This window comes from Pinus tabuliformis, chromosome 4_2 (assembly GCF_031772625.1).
Source record: "Pinus tabuliformis cultivar Carrire ecotype Pingquan chromosome 4_2, CPIR1, whole genome shotgun sequence".
NCBI classification, from domain to species: Eukaryota; Viridiplantae; Streptophyta; class Pinopsida; order Pinales; family Pinaceae; genus Pinus; species Pinus tabuliformis.
Window position 1 is genome coordinate 141,467,069 of NC_142304.1, and position 11,852 is coordinate 141,478,920.

General features: G+C 37.3%; 1 protein-coding gene across 2 annotated transcripts; it reads left to right on the top strand.

Annotated features, from left to right (window-relative positions):
• The first annotated feature begins 7,074 nt into the window (after window positions 1-7,074).
• On the top strand, window positions 7,075-11,638 carry LOC149168611 (Ran BP2/NZF zinc finger-like superfamily protein). 2 transcript variants are annotated; one of them, XM_089428341.1, is made up of 10 exons: window positions 7,075-7,346; window positions 7,531-7,573; window positions 8,479-8,594; window positions 8,958-9,243; window positions 9,358-9,428; window positions 9,969-10,023; window positions 10,120-10,229; window positions 10,642-10,681; window positions 10,805-10,950; window positions 11,193-11,638. In XM_089428341.1, the coding sequence occupies exons 1-10, from the start codon at window positions 7,338-7,340 to the stop codon at window positions 11,193-11,195; spliced, it is 879 nt and encodes a 292-aa protein (XP_089284467.1). In that variant the 5' UTR covers window positions 7,075-7,337; the 3' UTR covers window positions 11,196-11,638. The 2 variants fall into 2 exon arrangements, with proteins under 2 accessions (XP_089284467.1, XP_089284466.1); XM_089428340.1 differs by having other exon boundaries at window positions 7,076-7,346; window positions 10,802-10,950.
• The last annotated feature ends 214 nt before the right edge of the window (window positions 11,639-11,852 follow it).

Below are 11,852 nucleotides of genomic sequence, written 5' to 3' on the forward strand. Positions count from 1 at the left end.
GATTTACAAACTAGAATTCCTTTATGGGTGGTATATGACTAACATATGTACGAAACATCTTATTTACAACAAAGAAAGGTTTCTCTTCTGGTATGTACAATTGATTTGTAGATAGCGGTGTACTAGTGGAAGAACTTGCTTCATCTAGTGAAGGAATATGACGATAAAAAGATTTTCTACCACTAACAGGAGGTTGTTCATTTTCTTGAATTGCTGGTAACACATGTTTTTCTAATATGACTATAGGCCGGGGTACTTTTGGTCAATCTAGAAGAATTCTAACATGACCATCTGATACGGACATTCTCTTAATATTGCTTTTTGAATTGTCTGCAAATGCCATATATTTATATTGGATATACCAGTCATTAGGCAAAGCTTCTTTATCATAATGAACACCTTCTACTTGAGCATTGCTCACACCTACAACAACACAATCTTTTAAAACTAGATGTCTTAGTTTAGGATGTACAATATTTATCAGCTGGAAAGAGGTTTGGATTAACACAGATAAATATTCACTGTCTTGAACCATTTCTAGCCCTTGTACTCCCACTAAAGCTTTCCAACAATCTTTTAAGTGAACATCAGACAAACTAATGGCATAATCTAGATAGATAGTGCCATATTGACATCCCGAGGATAGGTTTCCAAGTATTGTTCCGATCCGGGCATGATTATAATTGTTATGTCTGGTGTCGAAGACTTCTGCTATACAAGGAGTATTGAGACCATGATGAAATAATGGAGCTAATCCAATTCTAATTCCCCCAAAATGTAGATAGGAGAATTTCTTTTCAGCAAAGTATTTTTGGAATTTTTTAATTTCATCTTCAGAAAAAACAAATTGAGACCAACAATCTGTACAGATGGACCTGATATTTTTATTTTTAGTTCAACTTCTTTTAGCCAAACTTTTTTGGATAGACTGAACAAATATGGAACAGGATAAACTTCTTTAGAGCTCTATACTATCAAATTCAAGGGATCTATAGTCTACTTCGGATACAAATCGTCTATTGATATTTAAGAATGATCTTAAGAAATTGGCCATGTTGAACTTTTACAAACTATTTTAGAGATTGATTAAGTAGCTTTTATCTACACAACACATGCTTTTCGAAGGCTTCCTGGCTAACTTCATACTTTGTCTATAGAATGTATTGTTTCTTCTTAAGAACGAGTTATGGCTCTAATACCAAATTGATAACTGACAACAAAACTGATAGTCTGAAGAAAGCAAGCATAAACATAATCGATCGAGAGCCTCAGTATTAGGAACTTACTTTTGATCAATTTCGAAGAATTTCTTTTTTGTCAAAATTACCAGGCAATCTAGGAGATCTCATTATGAAAGATCTAGATGTACAAAATAAAAGACTAGATCAAGTTTATTGGGTTGACCTTCTTTTCAGAATTACAGAGAAAGTTAAATACTTATGCTGGTAAAAGAAGGCGCATGACATCACACCCAGCTCAGATGTCTGCAAGATCATGTTACCATGGACGCCGTTCAAAAAGAAAAGGAAAACAAATAGGTATGGTAAATTTAAACCCAAGAGAGTCTCAAATCCAAGAAAGTCGTTCAGAAAGTATAAATTTTTGAAGAAAAGACCAAAACCAAGAAACAACAATTGTTGTTTCATTTGTAAAAAGGAAGGAAATTTTGCATGAAAGTGCCAAAAATAATTCTTCAAGTAAACTCAAAGCTTGTATAGATATCTCCTAACGAGGTTGAAGATCATAACTCTTCATGATGGCCTAACTGCTTCACTATTTTTCTATGTTTTTTTATGTATCTTCTGTTGATGTTTCATCAAGAGTGACTATGTTGTCTTGGAAAACCAATTGCCCTTGTGGCGATGAATAAGTGTATTGTGGTTCAATATTTATCCATCTCCTAATACCCTTCCTCCACTAGTTCATTCCCTATTATCTGATCATCCTTGCCCCACTATTGTTGTTTGGCTCTAACGTTGACTCCTCTTAATTGTGGATGCCTTTCCTGTTTGGTCTCACACCACCTTCATGAGAACTCTTCATTCATTGTTGTTGGCCTCTCAACACAATTAGGATGTATTTGAGTCATCACATCTGGCATAGGTTGTAAATTCCCCCCTTTGTCTAGATATGACAAAGGGCTAATATGATGATTGTCTTATGATGACACCTTGTGCTTCTCCCTACTTCTATCTGCCATTTGTTTGAGTGTAGAAACCTTTGGGGCACCCTGAGTTATTCTTCTCAACACTACCCTCTAACATTTCATCATATTGGATCCCATCTCCATGGTCTTATAGTTTTTCCAATGCTTCCCTATAGTGATAAGCCATTGGACAGCCAATACTGCATTGAAATTTGACAGCTTCACCATGTAGAATTCATCAACCATAGTGTAGTTGTCCATCTTTAATTATGATTTTGGGACTTTCTGATTACATGCCATGATGAAATCTTTGGCCATCTCCACATTAAAGCCTGCAAATTCCCTTGTTTGGATGCCTCTTCTAGCTATTAATGGTGGTTTTCATTTCATATTCCTAGATTATCCTAGAAAACCTTCCGGTCAAGCATTTGTTCCATCGGCTGAGCATGCTTTCATTTTCCAACTTATATTGCTTGGCCTATGTGTGCTTAATCTACTTCTGATCTACCTGGTTTTGCAGTTTGTAGCCAACTGAGATAAGAATGCCAGTGAGGTGCTCTACTAGCTAACCTGCATGTCTAAAGGATATAGAGCCAATAGAAATAAAAGAGTCAGGCAGATAGACTTACTAATAAATGAAATACTAAAATGACTTACCGAGACAATAAAGTATGGGTTGACCCATCGTTGATTAGGACAGTGACTCGATGACCCCATATGGTACCTCTGACTCTGAAAGTGTTGTAGCTAGGAGCTCTTAAAACTTTGGCTATGGTTCCACCTCTTGCTTCCTCATGCGGCTCTCCTCCTCTAAACTAGAATGCCCATCATTCTACACCAGTCTCGTTTCTTATTCTCCCTCACTTTCAAAGAGCACCTCAATGTAGTGCACTTTTCCCTTCCCCCTACATATGTGCCTTGGACCCCAAGGCTTCTTGCAACTATAACAAAGTTTCTTTCTTTGTAACTCATCTTGAGTTCCTAGGTCCAACCTTCTTCTTTTGGTCTCCTCTTCCTAGGGAGGTATCATATCTTTAGCTTGCCGAAGAGGTGGGGGTTTGGAAGGTGCTTTACTTTTAGGCACTACATCCTCCATATCCTTCATCCTAGAAATGGCCTCATGTAACGTGTTAGGCTTAAAAATCCTTGACCCAACCATGCAATGGTTCAACTAACCCTCTGTGAACAACATCACCAATTGTTCTTGGGATAGATCTGTAACCATCATGACTAATCTTTAGATTAATCTCTCTGTAAAATTCAAGTAGGAGGTGATATGGGTATGACCCAATGTGATCAACTCGTGATACCACCACTTATGTGCATCACCATCCAGATGTAGTGTGGCATACTGTATGGCCTTAGATTCCCTCATGGGATTTAGTTTGAAATAAGTATCCAACTTCTCTACCCATGCTTTAGCGACCGCTCTGGTAGATCCACTAAAGGTTAGAATGCTTATTTGCTAACCTTCTTCTAAATCTCACTATCTTACCACCGTTTATTATGGTCCCTTTGCTTGCTTCTATGATTAATAGCACAATAGTCTTGGAGCGGCATAGTATTTTGGATCTATGCTCCCATTGCCTTGTACTCCCTTATATAGTCCAGGAAGCTTTCATCCTTCTTCTGTTGGTTCTCTATTGGCTCCTCCAAGAACTTGGGCATGAGAGATCTCAACGAAATCAATTTTACAGGTGGGGGTAGTGGATTGGTGGAGTTACTAGCTTCAACATGGTGATTATTGTCTCCTCCCAACAGGGTGTAGCTTCTACGTGATCCCTCTGGTTTGTTATTGGATCAAATTTTGCGAAGATTGACCATGGACTAGGCAACTTCCTTCAAAGCTTGAGCCACCTCATGTTGCCCTCTAGTCATCATTTGGGCCATTTCACGTAGTCCTCAGTCTATTTCTCGCAATACCTCTTGTTTCCCTCTAGTTAAATCTTTCAAGATGTATTTGAAACTCTCCCATGGTTAATATTCATGATCCCCCATCTTATCCTTTTCTTCCTCTTGCTCCTTCTTCTTCTTTTTGTAAGTTATGTACCCCTAATCTCCTGGAATCATCAACTAGTAACCCTTTCAGGCTGACAAGAAAACCATCTCTGATACCACTGTAATAACCCTAATTATTAATTCAATTAAAATTTCAAGGTTTTGTCTTAGAAATTTAGGGCATGAATTTTTGTCTCAAAACACCACAAAATTACTAAAAAATCTCACAATAAAAACCACCAGCAATTTAAATAAGTGAGCAACCCAAAATTACAATGATGTAACTTTGACACTATTTTATGAAACTGGAGTTCTTTGGAGAAATTGTTACATAGACTATTGAGATAGAACCTACTAATATGCTCTCCCATAAATAATTGCGACCCTCCTCACTATTACAATTCAGCCTCTAGGTTTGCCTTTGGCTGGTATGGAAACTCAACCCCATAAATAAGTAGTTTGATCTCCCCCTTCTACTCTATGAAATAAGGCAACTCACACAAGAATAATTCAACCTTTTTTCACTTTGGTAATTCGCCTCTTTTTACTACTCGATCTCCTTCGGGATATGACCATTCAACCCCCGCAGGTTGACAATTTTGGTCCTTGAAAATATATTGATTCAACCCCTATGTGTGAAATGAATTTGGCCCCAACAAATGGTGAAATTCAGCCTCAATAAAATTTAATCCCAATCCCTATCAAAATGCTCAAACTTGGTCCTAGAATCCAAGGAATTCGACCTCAACAAGATATAATAATCTGAAACTTGTTTGTCCACAATTTCGACCTCCTAAAATGATTTTCCTCAACACTAGGGTTTGGTGTGACTTTCCAAAGCTATACCTCCAATTCACGTTAACTCTCCCCCAATTGATTTTGATCTTCAACAATGAAGATTTCAACCCCTTTCTTTCCTGATTCAACCTAATAAGCATGCAAATTCATTATTGTAAATTCACTAAGCTTGCCCCTAGCAAAATAACTCACTTATGATGCTACGATTCAATTCCCAAGCAAGATGATAATTCAACCCGCACACTGGATCGAGAATGTGTCCTCCTTAATCAATCTTCTTGGCCACAAAATTAACCTGCATCACAATAATTGGCTAGGGTGTGTCTCTCAACATTGAAACATGATCCTCAACGTTATGTGTCTTTCAACATTGAAAGTATAAAATATTAAGGTTTATGTTTTTATTAGCAACTTCTAGAGCTCCTTGACAATTTCTTCAATAATTTCTTCTCATCTCCTCCTTCAATCTCCTTCTCCCTTTTAATAACAATTTATTCCTTTGGAAACCATGGGTAATACCATGTGTCACTTTATTTCAGAAATGACATTTTACCCCTTTTATTTAGTTACTATCTGTTTTATTATGGTGACCCCTTAATTTTTCCTGTTACTAGCCCATAGGATCATCAAGGCTATGACGATGAGCTCCTCCTACTGCTATGGGTTGTAAAAGGGAAAATACAATTGGTGCTAACTTAAGGCCCTAATGGTGTGGATCTTGGATTGGGAAGTTCTGAATATGGTTATGTGATTCAATATTTGTGTTCTCTAATTGTGATAAAATACTTCCTATATGTGATTGAGTCTAAACCAAATATCCTTAAATGTGAATAATCACAACACTGACCTGACCAAACTTCTTCAAGAATTTCACAATTAATTGCTACTAAAGGTGATCTTAGTAGTTAATTAAACAAGAAATGTATAAATGAAACTGAATGACACTGAATGCAAAGGCACAAGTAAAAAACACAATGTTGTTACATGGTAAAACCTTGACAGGGTGTCAAGGAAACATCCACGGGGCAAGGGATTGGATTATTTATTCAATCAACAATTATTTTCCACGATTACAATAGTTCGGGCATTCATCAGTTATATAAGAGCCTCCTCCATTACATAACTGCTGCTTCGGTATAAAACCAACTTGGCAGTAACTAATACAATTTACACAAATTTACATAATTAGTTGTCAAATTCCAACACCTGTAAACTTACCAATGGAACCTCTTTCTTGAAGAATAACAATGTTCTTTTTCATCATAGAGGGCCCAAAGTCAAGACTAGGGATGACTTCCACTCTTTTTAGAAATCTACCTTTCTTAGGACAAATCTGACCCATTGAAAAAGAACTGTGAAGCAAAGAAACATGAGCTTCCTCATTGGGATTGGGATTAGAAAGACCACCTATTAAAAGTTCAATGAACCAATAAAAATAAGAGACCCACTAATCCATTGACAAACATTAAGATCCTTGCAATATATCATGTTCTTTCTAGAACATGAGCAACCAATAACAAACCTGCAATAAAAAATGGCTAGGACATATCTACAAGAATGAGCTAAAGAAATAAACTCATTACGGATGTAACTCTTGACTTCTCCAAAATAAAGCGGTGTGGCCACAACTAAAAAAACTCTTACTATTGTGGAAGTGAAACTTCTAAAATTCTCATAACCAACAACATAATTACTCCACTCACTTTAAAATTGGTTTATTACAACATATTAGCTCTCATGTAGAATATAATATTTCTACATGATATTTAATAGCTTTTAATTAATTCATTTTAAAAACAATGTAAAGATAATGGGCTTATCGGGTATTGTTTGACATCAAAACTTTGTCAATAATAATTACAAGGTATTTACCAACGTCAAGAACTTTATGGATTTAAAATTGCAAATCGTGGAATTATTGTAAGAACTTCCTTGCCTAGAAGAATCTCCTCAAGTGATTCCTCAGCAAAAGGGCTGAAAGATAGGGCGGTGTAAGTGGCCTCAATGGGACCGCAGGGTAAATCCCTATAGCGAAGGGCGGTGTAAGTGGCCTCAATGGGACCGCTGGGTAAATCCCTATAGCGACCCCCTGGTCTCTTGTGGGGAAGAGAAATGCATATAAAGGCAACTAACCTAATGTCCATACCATAGTGTAATAGTTTTGGTGAGTGAGAAAGAAACCCTAATCTCCTTCCACACCCTACAAACCCTCGCAACGTGAACCGCAGAAAACAGCACTCGTACTCTGCTTCACTCGAAGCTTTGTTCTGCTCCATCCATTTTTCTCAAACATATTATCAGCAAGGCGAAAGATCGCTGCGGATCCCTTACTTTTCGTCTCCCAGGCCTATTTTCCTTTTCATTGTCTCGGCTTGTTCCCATTACTGGGTTCACGATGGTGCAGGTCAGTGTTTGCCTCTTTCTCTTTTACCTTTTTTCATTGTTTTTTTTAACAAATCTGTTTATTTTTAACACAGGCCTTGGGTTTCGCAGTTCCTAAAACTTTCGGTTTTATGATTTGTTTCTGTAATAGTGGCTGGTGGATCTATGTATGCATTGACCGTATCTTGAAATTGTCCTTTTTCCAGGGAGATAGTCGAAACTCTGGACCAAAACGCCCGCGAACGGACGGTAAGTGTTATTGACTCGTTTTGGTTGATAACTAGTATTGATATATCTGTTAGGAAATCAGATACGTAGACGCCAGACGTTTTTAAGGAACGTTTAGGTTGTTTGCATCATATATGAAGTTGGTATTTCCTATTTTTCGTTATTCCACACTAGTCAAGCTGCATTTGTCCATCCTTCATCTCGCTAATTTCATGTTTGTTTGTCAAATCGCATTGATAGACATCTCTCCGAAAAACCCATTAGGCGCGCAGACATTACTGTTTTCACCTACACGCGCACAGTCATATATGCTGCAAATAGATATATCCTGTGTATAGCGTGGAGTGAGGAAAAGGGTTTTAAATTTTGACGTTCTACTGTGCGCTTGAAATTTAAAAAAATGTGGGCATGACATCTAAAATGCCCCGATCCTTTTTTCAGAACATAGAGTATCAATCTACTAGTTATCCATGAACTATTTTTCACATATATATATGCCTCTGTGTATATAATGCATGTAAACGTCAATTGTTCCATGAAATTTTATAATCTTGTCAAAGTTATTGCTATTTACTAATAATAGGAACAGTAACACAGATACAATCCAAATTTCCCCGAAGTTTTAACCTAAATCAGTTCGTCTCTAATCAAGATTCTGTACCAACTCGTGTTGCGGAACTCGTGGTTAATTGGCACAAGTTCTGACTGAAATGATTAGTTGGACGAAACAATTGCCGATTTTCAGGGAAAAACCTAGTCCTCTTTCTGAGTTATGCACTCGTTCATAGTGATGCCCGATATTAGCTGCATATGGTCAGTGTAGAGCTGGTTTCTGAATAATGGCGATATGACTTTCTGGATTTTAGCTGTGGAAGAATTTCATTGGATTGAGTATGAGTTGGCTTCCTTGTTTCCTCGCATTGCAGGTCCTCGAAATGAAGGTGACTGGACATGTCCTAGCTGTGGCAATGTAAACTTCGCATTTAGAACGACTTGTAACATGAGGAATTGTTCTGCATCTAAACCGGCTGATTATCCTTTGGTAAGTGACTGATATATACTTTAATCTTTACTATAAATCAATGGAATCCTGTTCCATATAGCATGAATAGGAACTGTTTCTAATTAGTTACTAGACAATCGCGTACATCAATTATTTTAATAGTATAAGGCTATGGTAATTTGATATTGTATGAAAAACATGGAGAATTGATAATACTTTCCAGATAAGGCAAAATGTCTGATAGACATAGCATCTTTATAGTTTTCTTCAGGCTTTTCCTCATTCTAGCCTGAATCTAGTAGATAAATCTTGAATGTTTTATGTTTGTTTGTATATATTAAGAGAAAATGTTGACATCGACATTGTTGCAAGATTTTCTGACTACTGTTCTTGTGCTGACAGAAATCTGTGGGAGGGCCCATTTCAGCTCCTTATGGGCATCCCCAGTCATCCATATATATGGGTCCTCCAGTTGGTGCACCGTCTATGTATATTGGCGGTCAAAGCATGGCACCTGCATATGGTTCATCTATTCCCTTTGGTGGACCATCTAGTGTACATTACGATATGCCGTATTCCGGAGCATCTGCAGTACCCTATGACTATGGATCACATGTGACCCCAAGTGGTCCATATGGGGCTTTGCACATGCCGCCATCCTATCCACATGGACCAGTTATTGGTACAGGTATACTGTATTACCTATGCATCGAAGTTGGGGAAGCTTCTAGTTCGTCGTGTTTGCATTGAACTTGTTTCCTATCTGGAGGCTTATTCTTTTTTGATATCTGTGATATTCTAGGTACTGGTTATGGTGCTGCCCCAATCATGGATGGGTATGGTATGGGAATGCCTATGGGACGGGGTGCTTTGGTAGGTCACTAAGACTCATGTAAATAAAGGAAAGCAAATTTTTGTTTACCTGGTTTTCGACTTCTCTATCTATACATTTTTATTGGATTTTGTTTTGTGCTATTTTATTTAATGTTAAAGGCTAAAACTGTGTTTACCATTTTTTTTCATCATTTTGGGATAATTTCATTAACTTCCTTCAATGGCTTTGTATTTTCGTATAATTCCCTTTGAACTCTTATTACAATAATACTTGGACCCCACAAGTTCTTTTCCCGAATTTCTGTTGCTCTGTTTGTTGCTAAACTTGTTTTGGTTCTTAGATTGTCCCTCGATCTCAGGGCTTCCACCCTTTTTACCTGTAGTTTTTATATGAATGTCTTGTAAGTTATTCTAAATTGTTCTGTGGATATACTAGAGCCGTTACTGTAACTTCTTTCATGAGTTATTTTGAATAGAAATTACCATTGCATGTCATTGCTCATTGAATTACGTAGACCAAAACTTTACAAAGATGTTGCATGAAATATGACTCATTTCCTTTCTGTCTGGACAACCCAGGGTTTGAGGCCTGGAGGTTTCCCCGAAGAGAATGGTTCTCGAAAGCGAAGGGGAGGTGAGTTTATTTTAAATGATTTTCTACTAAACTTTCTGTTAAGTATATTGCCAGATGTTTAGCAGTGATCTAACTATTTTTTTTTATCTTCCTCAGATGGTTTATCTGATGGTGATTGGGTCTGTCCCAAATGTGGCAATACTAATTTCTCATTCCGTACAATTTGCAACATGAGGAAGTGTAATACGCCGAAACCAACTGAGAATGTGAGTTCCTGTTTAGTTCGAAGAGTTCCTCTTCAGTATTCCTTCGAGTTTTTTGGATGTGAGTGTGGGAGCAGGGAAATGCAGACGGGTGAATGGGATCACCCTCCAAATTTTAGGGAAATTCATTGGGGGAGTGTTTAGAGACCCCGTGTTTAGAAACCCCCACACCATTTTGTGAAATAGATTCATATTGGCAAAATGTTTTGATGTGTTTCCCTGAGCTTGAAAAATGGGGAGTGTGGCCAAGTGTTTGGCTAAAGGGGTGTGGGAACTGCTATGATTAAGTTTTAAAAAATGGTTAATAATTTTAACTTTCATTTTGGATTATGACACTATGGATAATGAGCATGTCATGTTTGCTTTATTATGTTAACTTGTTATCAACTTATAAAGTGTTGCTGTCCTTTTTCAGACTGCTAAAACATCAAATGGTGCTACAAAAAACCCAAACAGTAAGCTACTCTTGTCTAATATCTTGATGAGCTATATACACTTTTCTGGTTGAAATCATAGCTTCTGTGAAACCTTTTATGTTTTTGCTAATCTCATTTCTGCCATAATTTATGCTTCAGAAGTAGCACCACCTGAAGGCAGTTGGACCTGTGAGAAGTGTGGTAATATTAATTACCCTTTTCGAACCAAGTGCAACAAATCAAACTGTGGTGCAGAGAAGCCATTGGATAAAAAGCCTTCCGATAAAAGCCAATCAGATAAGGATCAGGTTTGTTACAAGTTTCTTTTGTTGACTTGAATTTATGTGAGTAGATCAGTTATTTTATGTGTTTTAATGGCCACTATAACTATTTGTTTATCGTTGTTCCTGCATCTGTCCTCGATACTTGCAATTGTTTGCTTATTTGCCATTTTAAATGATTTTGATTATAATACTATGTTATACAGTCATTATTCTGTTACACCGTTAGAAACTATGGTCATTGATTTTCCATTTTGTTACTGTTCCAGTGAGTGCTTTTTGCACTTTGGGTCCGGAGGTCCAGAGTTGTCGTCAGCATGCTCACTTATGGGTCTGAAGTCAGTTAAATGTCCTGTTGCAGCTGTTGTCGTCACGTCCATCTTTTCTGACCTTAGTCAAGTTTTATCAGCAGCCAATCAATTTCTGTGACTTAGCAACTATGGAGTGGATTCTGGTCCCCAGAGGATCTTGGTATTGTCAGTTGTCTACAGTTTGAGTTGTATTGAATCACCTGCTGGTTCTTTCAAGGTTGCAGGTTGTTATGCATGGATGTTTGACCTGGTATTCTTTAGAAGAGTTAAGATAGTATTAAGGGTTAGATACGTTGACCTAGTAGAGATCTTTTGATTTTCTAGTAAGAAAAACTTGTGGAACATGTTTGAAGTATACTTCTTTTCCATTACTGGCACCGTATAATTGCAGAAGTTTTTATCCACTATCTTTCTAGGACCGTGAAGTACTTCTGTGTTTCTAGGATTGTGAGATGGGTTCCTATTTAGTGGTCGTTTTGTTTTGTTTGAATGTTTCAATGCAGGGAATCTGTTAGGAGTTTTTGATCTTTGATGCACAATTCATGTTATGCTCAAGCATAACACATGTCTTGGTTCTAGTAATTTTAGGCGTGTATGGTAAGGTGCATTGCATTAGCT